Consider the following 15,014-nt stretch of genomic DNA (forward strand, 5'->3'; position numbering starts at 1 on the left):
TAGTAACGTAACAGTGAATCGTAAAATACAGAGAGAAAACAAAACCTAGCATTTTATTTCCTTCTCATAAACTATTTAGGTTTATGACAGAAAGTCGGCAGATTTGTCGCTAATCGCTTTTTTGAAAAAGAAAAAAAAGTGGCAGGAGGGTTTGTGAAGTCGCTTACTATGCACACGGAAACGACATGAAAACGTAAACAAACTAGACTCTCTTTCCCTTTCTTTCCTCTGGCTCAGTTTATTCTGTCTCCGTCTCTATTAATGTAACATTTACCATATCTTCTTCTCTTTTTTTGTTGTAACGTTACAGCGCCACTTACAGTCCTGGCATATGAACTACAAATGACGTGTTTACGGGAAACGTTTTGAAAATGGCAAAGAAAAAGATAGTTGTTTACATTTCATGCCGTTTCTGTCTGGACGTGGCATTAATTTCCATGGATAGCTTGTTCCAAAGTTTAGGAGCAGCTACAGAAAAGACCCCGATTGCCCAGAGTTTTTAGTCAGAATTTTTGGCTACATCTGAAAGTTCATCTAAGTTCAGAGAGGTAAGATGGCGCCAAATCTTTAAGAGTTGTAAATAACCAACAATAAAATCAATCTTAAAACACAGAAAGCCAGTGGAAGGACATTGGATACTTCAGGATCTACGTAATTACATTATCAATCAATCAATCAATCACTCATTCACTCAGACAGGGCAGCCAGTGGCCAATAATTAATGCAGATTGGTTTGGCCCCTACATTTAGCCAATTTTCTTTTTTTTCCTCCATCTGATAAAATATAACATTTTCATGATAATAACAAAAACAAATGTGTAACTACATGAAAAATTTCAGATGAAAAATATAGTCTTATCATTTATCAGGTTTATCAAGTTTCTGAAAACAAAAGGGATTAATTTGCAGTAACTGACAATTAATAAATAACAATGCTGCCAATGCTGATTAAATATGCAGAGGTAACTCTCCAAATATCAATATATATTATATCACTTAAAGGTTTTTGCCTTTTAAATTAGCCCTGCAATGTATAACATGAAAAAATAAAATGATTAAATTGCAGCTTGTTGCAGAGTTTTCTCCATGTGAAAACAATGACTTGTTCAGCCCTGATCTTAAAGTCTATACACATGTAAATGTACTTCAAATACAGATGTAAATGAAGGTTCCACTTCGTTATCCACAACCTCTCATGATACTTGATGCCACTTTGTTGATAATAAAACATTTACTGTAACATGTAAACATGTTTGAATTTCACTCAGTGACTTTGAAACATTTTACATTTAAGAATCAATTTAAGAATCAAGATCAAGATCAAAAATAAGCCTGAGTCAAACTATGAAGTTGACAATCGGCCTGCTGTGAGAAGCAGACTGAAGACAACGTGTATTTGCTGACCTCATTGATCTGATTGATCTTTACGGGACGCGTAATGGTGTGAATTCAATTTGCAAAACAGCTCAAACTCCTAGGGAGAAGTTGGGATCATTAACTGAAGTCTTAGCCACGCGGAAACAGAAGTTCATGACTCTACCTGTGACGGCAGCTCGCTTGGAGCAGGTACTAAAAAAAGTACAAGGTACTAGCGCAAATGGAAACGTATATAATAACCATGCCGAGATGAGTCGAGTCTAAAGGGGTGGAAACACACCATAATGGAACTGCTCTACTTGACAGTTCTAGCACGACTGAGCTCGGCGCGGCTCGACTCCACTTGTTTTATTTTTTCTTTTGCTTTTCCATTAGTCATAAAGTGAATAGAATAGACGAAACAATATATCCTATAAACCAGAAGAAGAATCCAACTAAAATTAATGACAGTGAATGCAAGCACAAGAAAGAGGAGATGGAACTATGACAGACAATTGTTTTCCCAAAATATTGTTTGTCTATGCGAGATTTTCCAAAAATAGTGTTTCATTGGATTCTCGCGAATTCATGACGTGACATCTAATTCTGTCTATACGCCGTAATGAATTGCAATGCCATGCAAATAAAGTGTTGGCTTTCTGACGAGGTCGTCGGAGACGTCGCGCTCGCCGGAGTTCCAAATTCGTCACTGGCTATCGAATTGTTTTCTTGAGAAACTTCTGCGGGTAGCATGCAGTCGACCGTTACCAGTCATATCCTTCTACACAAAAGAGAGGCTTTCCTCCAAGTCTGTGTAATTCTTTCTCTGAAAAGACTCTTGTCCTGACACTGATGCTAATGGTGAAGACGAGCCAAGAGTATTTCCTTATTTGTGAAGCACAAACTAAAGTAGAACTTTAAGAGAAGCTCCAACAATATTACGACTTAATTCTTGTGCATTACGACTTTATTCTTGAACTCTTTCAACTCTCATTTTTTTCTTCTTCAGTGCAGCTCTAACACTCCGTCGTATGTCTCTAATCCATCCCGAGAATGGGTCGCGTTCGTGCATGGTAGAGAGTGTGGCCATGTGTCGTCAAACCACATCCGACTGTGGGTTTTGTGATCTGATCTGGGAACATATTCGTAACAGAGTGCTGCTCCGGCCACTTTCTCCTGTCTGAAACCCAACCTAGTTTGTGAGAATATTGACCTGAACCTGACACATATCCTGTATTTTCTTTGTCTAAGCCCGACCATGGACACCCATGGTTCACACCAGCTGCGTCGCTACATTTCATCATATTTTGAAGTTTGGCGCCCATGTTAAACGCGTTTCAGTGTCTCGCCTATTTTTCACACATGTCGCGTGGGGATTCACAGCAAAAATAGACAAAACGACGCTCTGTTCATAATGATATTGACATTTTACCAGCTGAAAGTTTCACCTCTCATTGTAGTTTGTGTCTAAGCTGAATCTGAATACATATACTACAGCTTTCTAACTATTTTAGCACCTGTGCAGATTCTCTCTCACTCTCTCCCCGTGTGAGTCAACAAAAATCACATGTGACGTTTTCTGTGAGAGATAAATCAGAGAGTGAAGTCACAATCGTGTCTGTAAACCAAGGCAACCATAGACTGTTATAATGTACAACGTTAAATAATGTTAATGTATTTTTTTTCTTATATTACAGCCGGCACTTGCTTGTGCATCAGTAGCAGTGACTTCACATGCTTGAATGTGACAGCACAGATGTGAGAGCTGTGGTCGGCGTGCGGCGCTGATTAGAGACTCAAGTGTTTTGTTATTGTGTTGGTTAGTGATGTGCAACATCCTCCACCTCCCGTCAATTTTCTGACCCTCTCCCCTCGTCCCTCTCTCTTTGTTAACTCACACAGATGTCGAGGCAAAAGAAACAGGAAATTGAATTACGTCCATTTGAATGAATGAAATTGCTACTTTTTTTGTGCTGATAAACAAGAAAATGGTGCTCCATGAATTGAAAGATTACACTTGTATTGTGTTAGCTGCTGGTTTGTACATTTTAATCTCCGTCCCTGTGCAGTGTGTTTTTGTGCATGTATTTCCATTTTCACGTCTTATTTATTACCTTGTAAATGTAATATTGTATGTTTTATTCTAACCTTGGAAAGCACTTAATTTGCTTGAAGCGTGCTAAAAACATTATTTGTTGTTATGTTTTTAAGTATTTTATATCTTCATGAGCCTTTGAGAGGTGCTTTTAATGATTTCAAAAACAACTTCACATCACTTAAAAACAAATGTGACAAAAGTGGGACAAAGACGTTATACACATTAATTCACAGAGAAAAAAAATGTGACCTTTAGCTCCCTACAGAGCAGAATAAATGACCTTAGATTAATACAAATATGCATGAATATTTCCATATCAATAGCACTTCGTAATAATAAGGTAATAGGTGATTATGGAGACATTAGATAAGATAGCGTAAAATAAGATAATTCATTATTAGACACACAACACATTAGAAAACTTCAGTTAAATATGGGTTTATTATTATCTTTTATTATTGTATGTTATTACGATATTATCATTTGTAAGATGTCATAACCAGATTTTATTTTGAAACCTGTTATTGGACGTCTGGTTCTTATATTATTGTAATTTGTTTCTTGTCATCCAGGGCTATGAAATGAACGGAACTGTACTGTTATAAACTACTAATGACTGAACAAATTAAATAGTTGCATTTAGAAGCTGAAATCACATCATTTGTTTGGCATTTCAGTTTGTGAATGACGATCTATAGATTCCAACAGTAATGGAGCATTTCCACCGGCTCTACTCGCCTCGCCTCACCACAGCCCAGATTAAGTAGCGTTTCCACTAGCCTAGTACCTGGTACCAGGTACTATATTTAGTACCTGCTCAGGCGAGGTTCCAAGCGTGCTTAAAAGTAGGTATGCGATGATTGGTAAGACTACCGGCCGCTACAGGGAGAGACGTCCCACACACAAATCAAGCCGAACAGAGCCGAACTGTAGATCACTTAAAACTACTTAACAATCCTAACAACGTGGGTTAATCTCCAACAACTACCAGGGAAACCTCTTTATTTAACAGGAGTCTTTTAAAGTGGAGTGGTGTATTTAGGGACAGCGCCATAGACCGCTGCCGCTGTAGTCTGTGGAGTAGGAGGCTGTACTCCGGAGACGTGTGGACAGAAATCAAGCCGAACAGTGCCGAATTGTAGATAAGTTAAAACTACTTAGCAATCCTAAAAACGTGGGTTAATCTCCAACAACTACAGAAGTGTGGTGTAAAGTCACTGGTCACTCGTGTGTGTGTGTGTGTGTGTGTGTGTGGGTGGGTGTGTGTCGAGTATAAAACGAAGTCACCGCAGTTTCACTCCGTGCAGTGCAGTGCAGTGATGACTCTGCCCACGTTAAGTAGGTACATTTTGTAGTGGAGATGCAACCTAATTGTGCCGTGTCGTGCTGAGGCGAGGCGAGTAGAGCCGGTGGAAATGCGGCATAAGACAACGCAACCTAATGTCACGTAGTGAGCTAACGGTCAAAAAACCTTGTTACTCCATAACTTACAAGTACAGCCTCGAACGTATACATCAATCCAACTGCTAGATATTTTTCAGTACATATCTTCCAATTCCTTATCTATCATAGCCGTCAAAGATATCAAAGTGTCCATGGTAGCTTTTATCTAAAGAACAAATTAACATCTTGAAAGGCCACAAAGCCACATTCCTTTCCTTGTAAGAATATTTAATTAAATCAAAGGCTTAAGGCCAACAGTTAACTACTTCAACTTGTTACAACGTTGTAACAAGTGTGAAATCTAACTAAAACTAACTTAACTCTGGTCATCTTTAAAAAAAATACTAGCTTCACAAAATATTTGAATGGGAATCAACGCAGAGTCCTGAGAAGAATAGCTTTGTGTGTGTGTGTGTGTGTGTGTGTGTGTGTGTGTGTGTGCGTGTGTGCGCGCGCGCGCGTGTGTTTCCTGCTCTGCTCGGTGTCCTCTCACCGTCCATCTCGTCAGTGTTGATCGGCTCGCTATGGCGGAAGGACGCAGAGAACAGTCGCCTCATCGCCTCTTCTCCACACCACCGGCCAGCAAGCGACCCTGCCTGCGCCCTGCTCCCCGGGGTCCCGGTCCGGGGTCGGGCCACAGCAGCGGCTTGCCCAGCTCCCGGTACCGTTCCCCGGAGTCTTTACTGGACTGCGCCGCGAAGGCAGTAGCGGAGAAGTGGGCCTTCGAAAGAGTGGAGGAGCGCTTTGAGCGGATCCCGGAGCCCGTGCAGCGCCGCATCGTTTACTGGTCTTTCCCCCGCAACGAAAAGGAGATATGCATGTACTCATCGTTTCAGTGCCGAGTTGCTGGCGAGGAGGGTCCGTCGGCGACTATCGGCGGTTCTGGCTCCGGAGCTACGACCGCTGCCGCAGCCGCCGCTGCTGGTGGAGGATCTACCGCCGCTACGACTCCGGCTACCGCGGCAGCAGCCGGAGTGGTGGGCACCGGAGATGGACTGCCATTTCGCCGCGGAATCCGGCTGCTTGAGACTGGCTGTGTGGAAAACGTTTTACAAGTCGGTAAGTCACTTAAAAAACAGACTGCTTTTTACGGTGCATACGCACTCGCACCACCGGAGTGTTTCCGAGAGCGGCTGCCGCTGCTGCTGGATCTATGCGGGGGATGATTGATGGAAGTTTACACCGCTACCGTGGAAAGTGTGCGAAGCGAGTGTTTGCGGCGAACGTGGAGCCGCTCGCGCTCCAGTGTGTGTTTGTTTTACTGTATCTGACTCACATGGGAACGTTTATTTATCGAGTTTTGAGCTTTTTCGTCGACTTTTCGGGTGAAACGGGAGCGATGAGGGTTCACTTGCTAGCTTTAGCCGAGCAGCTGCTGTTTAAAAATTAAAGGGCTTCCTATTGTGGCTCCTCGTTAGTCCGCCGCTGGCTACTGCGTCCTTTTAACCGGTTAGTTTTGCCTTGAACCCCAACTTGATAACGTGGCTTCTCACAAACATAAAAGCAGTGTTTTCACTGTTTTCTGGTATTCTTTCTGCGACCGCTCTCGGTCTCTGCCCGGGGGCTCCTTGGCCGGAGCTCGCTGGAGCTGTAACCCCAGCGAGAGGCTGGGGAGGCGGAGAGGAGGAGGAGAAAGGCTGTGACAGACGCGGATACAAAAGACCCAGCGTTGTTATAGTGTTAGGGCTTTATTTTTGTTTGTGCTGGTGGAGGAAAAAAGTCGTTTTCTTTCTCAGTTTAAAACCAGTTGGAGAAGGCTTAGGCTATAAACAAAGGCGGTTATTGGGTCTCTTACTATGATTAATCCGGCGATAATCCCGGAGAGAGGAGACAAAATCCCCCACAGTTTGTGTTTATTTGCTGCTGCTGCTCGGACCGGACAAAGAGCGCGGTAGAAACACAACAATAACAGTGTTATTGTGTGGTTATTAGAGAGAATAACCCGTTTTTTAGCTGTAATGTGTGCGGTATGGCCGCAGCTTCTTGCGACACAAAAGGCTTTTCCAGTTTTGAAATGATCGATAAAACGTCTCGCGTTTCCAGCGAGGCTGTTTCCAAACAAAGGGCCATTCCGCAAAGAAGCTGCCTCTCCATTCACACACTCATTAGTTTCACAGTCACCGGTTGGGCACAACATGACTCTCAGGATTGAGAATCAAGTGGGTTTGTGCAAAAAGCTAAAAAAAAAAACCTGAATGAAAACCAAAAGAAAACCTTGAAAAAGAAAAGTTAAATTTTTAGGCTTCAAAAAGTTAGCACATCGATTTGCGAATATAGGAGTGCAAGATACATTGATTCAGAGAATAAATGCTTTACAATTAAAAGGTGTTTTATGGTAGTTAGTTTGCGTAACCAGAAATGCTTTTCGGGCAAATTTGAATTTCCATTTAAAAATGGTGGACCTCTGTGTCAATGTAAACATGACATTGATCTTCTCTCTTGCAGTAGTTTATGTACGAAAATTAAACGTAAACTTTTCCATTTGTTGGGAGCCATAAAAAGGCGGATTAGTGTGGATGTCTGTCTTATCCGGAGCAGAATTAACGTGGTTTTTAAGCACAAATGTAGTTGTAGTACAGACATTGCACATAAAGGTATTTCGAGTTAGTAGCAGATGTTTAGAAATGGGTCGACTTTCCAATCGGCAGCCCGAGCACCTGCTAATGAAATTGTGTTATGCAAATATTCCCACGCTGCCATTGTTGGCTAATCGTATTATGCATATAAACTCAGCTCACGTCACTCCGCCATCAATTTAGCAACATTTCAGCATCTCTTTGCTACGACGTCAAACCGTGGCAGAGGCTACTATTTTCAATTTTCCAATATATGTGTCCAGTGTTATGCTACTTCCGTCTTTTACTTTCTTTGCTATTCACTACACTAGGAACCTGCGCACCGATGTGGAAAGTACAACATTTCTCAACTTGGAATAAAAATATGAATACAATTAGTGTTTCTACAGCTGCAAGCGCTTTACATTGACATCATCAGGCTGTGCCTTCCTCTATTTCTTCCACGGTGACCCGCTTTATAAGGCTAATAAGCATACATGCCTATTTCCTTTTACCTTTTGGTTAAAATTTGCGATATATTTGGCTATTAATGTGGATGAAACTGATGGATAGTCAAAAAGAAAGAAAAAAAAACCACTTCCTTTTATGGATACTGGGAGTATTTATCTATGGCCATATGGTGTGGAGAGCCACTGGAGCTTGTCTGGGGTTTCATGTTGCTCCAGTCTATCCAGAGGGGGGGGAGGCAGGCTGCTTGTGTGACTGCTGTATGTAATTGCATCTCATAAATGCTCATCGATTCTAGCCCTTAACTCAATGAAATGTGAGACTTATGAATATGAAAGTGAGATTTGTTGCAGGCTGACTTGATAAGGGGTTGAGTCTGTGGGCGAGGACGAGTTTTCTTTTTTACTCACTTTGTGAATAGATGTGTTCTTGAGAGTACAAGTAAAAAACATGAGATAAATACATCCAAAGTCACTGCATATCACATGTTCTCCCGATATCACGCAGCCCTAACCTTGTGTTACTTCTTATGTGTACAAAAAGTGCCATACAGATAAAGAAAAAACAAGAAATCAATGAATGAGTTGACCAAATTAGAACCTACTGAAACCGTTTATAACAGAACACAACACATCTTTACAAAACCCTCAGTGATTTTAGTGAGACTGTAAAAGCCAGCAGCCTTTCCTCCCCCCCCCCCCCTGTTTTCCACATTGCTGATCTAGTAAAAAATGAAAAGAAGTGAATTAGTTTTTGGACCTTTTTTTGCTGTGCTGTGTAATTTCTGAGCAACAGTTAAATTAGACGATGATGAAAACATGTTTTTCCTTAACCCCCTGAAACCACAACTGTACCTGACTGAGAAAATTGGCCTTGAACACTGACCTTTCAGGTGCTGTTGTGAGTCTAACTGTAAACAAAAGTGACGCCATCATTCGTGCTGGGATCACACGCACAGAAAGAGTTGAGGGACACACACACAAGCAACTGTACAGACAGTGGGGTTTAAAAAGTCTGACTCATGTCCGCACAATTGTTCAAGTTTCTTGAAAAGCAGACTTTGTGTGAAAGGTGCTAGGAGTGATGTACTTCAAAAAAAAAAGAACAACTTGAACTCTGCGCTCCTACACAGTTGCAGTCGCTTGCATCAGCAGATCTTTTGAATTTATCTGTCAAAGAGAAAGTTAAGGTTGTTGTTAAGTGTGGTGTCATGAAGTTGATGCACAGACTGGGCCGACGTCACCATGAATGCCACGGTTGCCTTGAACTAGCTTGAAACATGGATGTTCTCTGTTATGAAAAACTCAAGGAAAGCTCATTTATTCTTTGATATCCTAAGAATATATTTCCTTTGCTGCTTTATGTCACTGATGGACAGTTTTTTAGGACTGGAAGTTGAAATTTGTAAATGGTCAACTCTCCCGTGCCAAATTCCATGGAGAAAATGTGTGTTTTTAGCTCACAGGAGGCACAGGGGGTGCAGGTCTACTGTCACCTCATTGACAAGCTTGAGTCACTTAGGTCAATTTAAACAAAGGACTTCAAACACTGAAGTCATACAATAACATGTTGTGTAACACACACACACACACACTCAGCAAATTCAGGCAACGGTGGATCAACAGCTCCTGTGTACCATGATGTAAAATAGCCATGGACTTTGGTAAGCAGTCTCTAAAGCGACACAAAAGGCTGTTTAACGTATCAAATATGTATACTCTATAACACTTGAAGTGTCATATACTGTACTTGAACAGGTGTAAATTTAATTATTTGAAGTGGCTTAGATCTGTTTTCTTGGTGTCCTCACAGGCTGGGGCAAGCGTAAACTATGTACACACTTCAAAAATTTAACTATCCCTTAAAGTGAATAGTGTTAGCAAATTACAAGTGGCAGAGTTCTTCGAAAACACATGAACTCAGTGCCCTCACATGGATGGAATCCCACAGGTTAGCAGACCCAGGGAATTAATCCACAAACACAGGCGTGTGCATCTTTACATCTATGATCCGTGTAGCATGTGATGTTGGACGGATGCCATGAGGTTTGTGTGTTTCAGTTAAAATTCAAATAGAACGGAGGAAAAAAGCATACACCTGTGAGCAACCTCTTCCAGTCATAACTGCCTCACCCCGTGAATCACTTCCCTGAAGGTCAGTCATCGTCGACATGAGGCGCAAACACGGCCCTGTTTATCCGTCAACAAATAGGACAGGCTGAATCGCTGTTAGACACCAGGATAAGACTTGGCTTGTTCTTTTGCTTTGTGGACCATGGGAATGTGGACATTGTGTAAGCTTCTTTCGGCATGGCTTATCAGGAGGACAATTGTTGTTTTCTTCTTCTTTCACAGAGCTGCTTTTAGATACATTTGTGAAGCACTTGCATACACAATGCACTCATTACGGATCGTGTTCCACACCTGTAAATTACAGTGAGAGGATTACTTTCACCTGACCTAGCATAATGTAATCACCACTTAAAGCAGTGGCAGTACTTGTTTTTTTTGGTGGACATGCCTCGCATTCTCCTGTGATAGGAAGTTGCTGGGTAGCGATCAGGAATGAGACCAGGCTGCATGCTGGCACATGCACGATGATGCATGGTTTAAAATATGGCATCTCTCAAAATAGCAGTCTGAAGAAGTGGTATTAAATTTTAACAACACGTGCTATGCGTCCTAATTTATATTAGCCCTCAAGTTACAATTATACATGAAAAGGATGTACTGTTTTCATTTGGCTTTTAGCCAAAAACAGAGTCATGTGTCGGCATCAGTCGCAGGTTGAGGTGGGTTGGCTGTGTTGGTCTGGTCTGTGGTTCGTCTTTTAACACGCTTAAAGTTTTAGCTTTTAAGGTTATAGCTTGACCAAATGTGAGATATTCTAAGGTGATTGCTGCTGCAACAAAACTAGACATTTGAGAACATCATTATTTGAAGTTTTGGAAAGCACCAATCATATTTTATGGACCAAACAACCAATGAAATCCTTTTTAGTTGCAGTCCTAATTTATTTACTATAATGCCTTACAAGTCCAGCGGGTATCCCTGTTCCTTTATACCTCATAATCATCGTCAAACTTGCACCTGGGGGCAGATCCGGAGTTGCTCTTGTTTTTTCAGGTAATTACTAATGGGATCTGGTGTGGGGGGGGGGGGGGGGGGGGGGGGGTTGTGTTGGCAGTGGTCGTGGTCTGTGATCTGCTTTTCTGCCCTGCAGTACTTGACAATTTCAGCGTCCAGGTCACAGAAAGTTTAAGACTAGACTTAGGGCTGGCTGTGTGACCGTTAAAAAAATAAAGTTAGACAACAGAAAATCAAATTTTGTCCTTACACAAAGAGCCACGTGGATTTATGAAGGTCGATTTATACTCGGAGGTCACAGAGGTCGATTTTGCTTAGCATATTTTAAGTGATGTTGCATCAAGTGTAAGAAAGAAAATATATATGTAACGAATGTGGGATAAGGTATTCAGACAGACACAGACCCGTATCTATGGCGTCTTTAATGGCAGCTGCCAGTCTTAGACTTTTACTGTGCCCATGACACACAACTCACCATGTTTACTAATTATCTTTCTTGTGTACATACACAAGAAATTGTTATTTCACATCTATGTACATAGATATGAAATAAGAGAGACTCCATGCATCAATTTTACAAAAAAAAATACTGCAACGTTTCCCCATGTTCCTGTAAATTAATGTCACAATCACCTCACAGCAACCTCTGCATTGGAAACCATTGCTCATACACGGTGTTTACCAAAATGTTGTGAGGCTAGCATCTTTTTAAAGATGACCAACCTTCCAGTAGGAGCCAGAGTTAAGTTAGTTTTAGTTCAGGGTTAGGCCGGGTGGTTGATGCAAGATTTGACACTTGTTACAATGTAATTTATTAACAGTTGACGTAGTTAACTGTTGGCCTTAAGCCTTTGATTGAATTAAATATTTTCACAAGGAAAGGAATGTGGCTTTGTGGCCTTTCTGATGTTATTTTGTTCTTTAGATAAAAGCTACCATATGGACAATTTGATATCTTTGACGGCTATGATAGATAAGGAATTGGAAGATATGTACTGAAAAATATCTAGCAGTTGGTTTGATGTGTCCTTTAGAAGCTGTACTTTTGGTGTAACAAGGTTTTTTGACCGTCAGGTAACTACGTGACATTAGGTTGCGTTGTCTTACTGTTGTAATCTATAGATCGTCATTCACAAACTGAACATCAAGGGAATATTTCTATGTGTTGTTGATCCTCGAGAAGCTTGGATACATGTGGATAGAAATGTAACTTGGATGTACAGCAAGTGGAAATAAATGTGCAAACCCTTCACACAACTTGCTCTCGCCTTCGTGATTGATGAATTACAGCAGTCCGTACGATTCAAGCCAATTGAAACCTGCTTGCAGCTAACGACTATTCAGCGGCTTTGGAATTAAGTGTACTTTCACCACTACACTTCCTGACTTAAGTCATAAGATAGATCACAACAAAAACAACTTTCTTTTGTTCATAATGACTATTTTTGCAACCCCCAATGTGCTAAAATATTGTGATTTCTTCATTTTTATATCATGCTAGACACTGGATATGGCTCGTGGGTGTTGGTGAATGTTTGCTGTTATTGAAATTGGATTCAAATCTATAGATGTGTGTCATACAGCGTTGACTCACTCCACCCCCATACATTACCAGTAAAGGCCTCATGTGTCGGCCCCTCTTAACGGTAATACTCGGAGACTGAGGGGACGTGAGCTCATCAGCAACTCATTGGCCCATGTGTTCATAATAATCTACTCCTCACTCCAAGTCGTAATTAGAATAATCAAAGCTAAGCGTGCTTGTATTTGTAGACCCCCCTCCCTCCCTTTTCCTCTGAGTACAAGCCATATACACATGTGTGTGTGTGTGTGTGCCCAGAAGCCCTGTTACAAGAGCCTTATGAAGTCTTCAGAGAGCGGGAGGAAGGGATATAAGAGGAGGGAGGGAGGGAAGAGGGGAGTCTTTTAGCTTTGAGTCAGGCTTTGGGATTATTGGGTCATGCTTTGTTACCCAGCTGTAGAAAAACCCCTTGTTCACAGAAAAAAGGGGGTGTGGGTGGGGGATGGATGGATGTGTGTGTGTGTGCGTGTGTGTGTGTGCGTGTCGGTGCGCGCATGTGTGTGTAAGTCACAGTCTCCACAAAATTACATAAAGCTGTAATGGGTCCCTGACGTCCTTTGAAGCGGCGGCAACAGCAACGTGATGCTGGGAAGTTGACTGGGATTGAATGTGTGCTGCGAAAACAGCCCTACTGGAAGTGAGCCAAATATTCTGAAACTGATTTCAATTGTCTTGTTTTAAGAAAACAAAAAACTGCGAGAATTCTTACAAACTAGCTTGTAAATGTAGCCTATTTAATATTGTAATATGCTTTCAAATGAGAAAAACTGGTAAAAAAAAACTGGCAAGTTTTTGCATATTACATGTGTTTTTTTTCTTCACTTTCCTTTTCGTCTTTAACACTGTTCATGTGTGAGGTTTCAGCTGGGGGGGAGGGATTGGTGGTTGTGACAGGAAGTTTGGTGGAAGCTGGAATGAGCCCGTCATCAATATTGAGTAAGAAAGAGTCTATAAAGCCAAGTTCACACGCCTCAATTTTCAGCCTGATTATTTAGTCTCCAACTCATGGAAAGGGAACTTGGCTTGTAATCAGAAGGTTGCTGTTTTGAATCCCGGCAGGTCTAGGGCTGGGTTACCTCTGAGCAAGTTGCACAATCCCTATTGCACCCCATTGATTGCATTAATTGGACACTCTATATTGACCCCAGCTCTGGGGGGGGAAACTTCCTAGTGCCGGTCCCAAGCCTGGATAAATTGGAGGGTTACGTCAGAAAAGGCTTCCGCCATAAAGAAAAAATCTCTACCAAATCAAACACGCTCCACTATTACTCCCCAACATGTTGTAGACCCTGATTTCAGTTCAGAGTCTGCCTTGCCACCACAGCCAATCAGAACCGGTGATGGCAGCTTCAACCAAAAAAAGGAAAATACAACATCGCAAAATAAGAGACTGCAATGCTACCAAAAAACAGTGCCTCCCCGTCTCACTATTTGCGTGTCTTTGTGACCAAGTATTTTTTGTGAGGAGTTAAAAGATGGTGTAGTGTGAGACCCTGAACTCAGAGTGACTGCAAAGATTCGTGAAAAGCACCGCGATCCTATGACTCTGAAAGTCTTTCCTTTGTTTTGTCTTGGTTGGTGAGATTCTTGTGTCACATTCACTCTCCTTCCTCATAGTTAATACAACAGAAAATCTATGACTTATTGTTTGCATTACTTCCTCCTTTGTTTTTCTATTGTAAAATCCAGATAGAGATCATGTGTGGGACTGTGTGGTCTTGAAGGTACGTGTACTGCTCGGGCTTTGTTTTTACATCACTACCTTATCCTTCGAGTTGTATTAATGGATGTTTTTTGTTTGAAGTGTTTCATGAAATGGCTGTGGTCATTATTATGGTTGAAATGCACTTTGTAAGGTTCATTTCAGAGGTAGTTCTAGGGTACATTTGGAAAAAAGCATGTGTTTTCCTCATCTTTTAAGTGCATTTGCGAGTATATTTGTCTTTATATTCACAGCAGAACCCCTCCCGAGCCACAACTTTAGCCACTTAGCACACAAAGGCGTTTATACCCACTCACAAAGTCTGTCTTCAGCCTGTCCCCAGCGCATAGTACAGACAGACAATGTTTAATCAGCCTAATTAATTCCATGCCTGCCACACTTGAAAAGAGAAAATCAGTTAAACAAATCGTCCCCACACTCTTATTAGCTCTCGGAGAGGCTCGTGAATGATGAGGCCATTAGGAGGATGCTCTGTTGTATTCATCAAAGGGAGAGGCACCTGTATGCACGTTTGTGTGTGTGTGCGTGTGTAAGATGGAGCGAGCGCATGAGGACTTATTATATAAAATCATTAATCAGACGTTGTTATTCGAGAGCTTCCTCCACCAGACAGCGAGGCATCACCCATGTGTACGTTGCATTTGTGTGACGGGAGAGGAACCAAACTTTTTTTTTGCTGCTGCCTTGTCAGATTTTGCCACCG

General features: G+C 41.6%; 1 protein-coding gene across 1 annotated transcript in view; it reads left to right on the plus strand.

The window, feature by feature from the left end:
- The first annotated feature begins 5,175 nt into the window (after positions 1-5,175).
- Positions 5,176-15,014, plus strand: part of zswim5 (zinc finger, SWIM-type containing 5) — a 61,920-nt gene continuing 52,081 nt past the window's right edge. The window contains exon 1 of the mRNA XM_058623524.1: positions 5,176-5,956. Coding sequence (XP_058479507.1) covers positions 5,422-5,956 — 535 coding nt within the window. The 5' untranslated portion in view covers positions 5,176-5,421. The remainder of the gene's footprint in view (positions 5,957-15,014) is intronic.

This window comes from Solea solea, chromosome 1 (assembly GCF_958295425.1).
Source record: "Solea solea chromosome 1, fSolSol10.1, whole genome shotgun sequence".
NCBI classification, from domain to species: Eukaryota; Metazoa; Chordata; class Actinopteri; order Pleuronectiformes; family Soleidae; genus Solea; species Solea solea.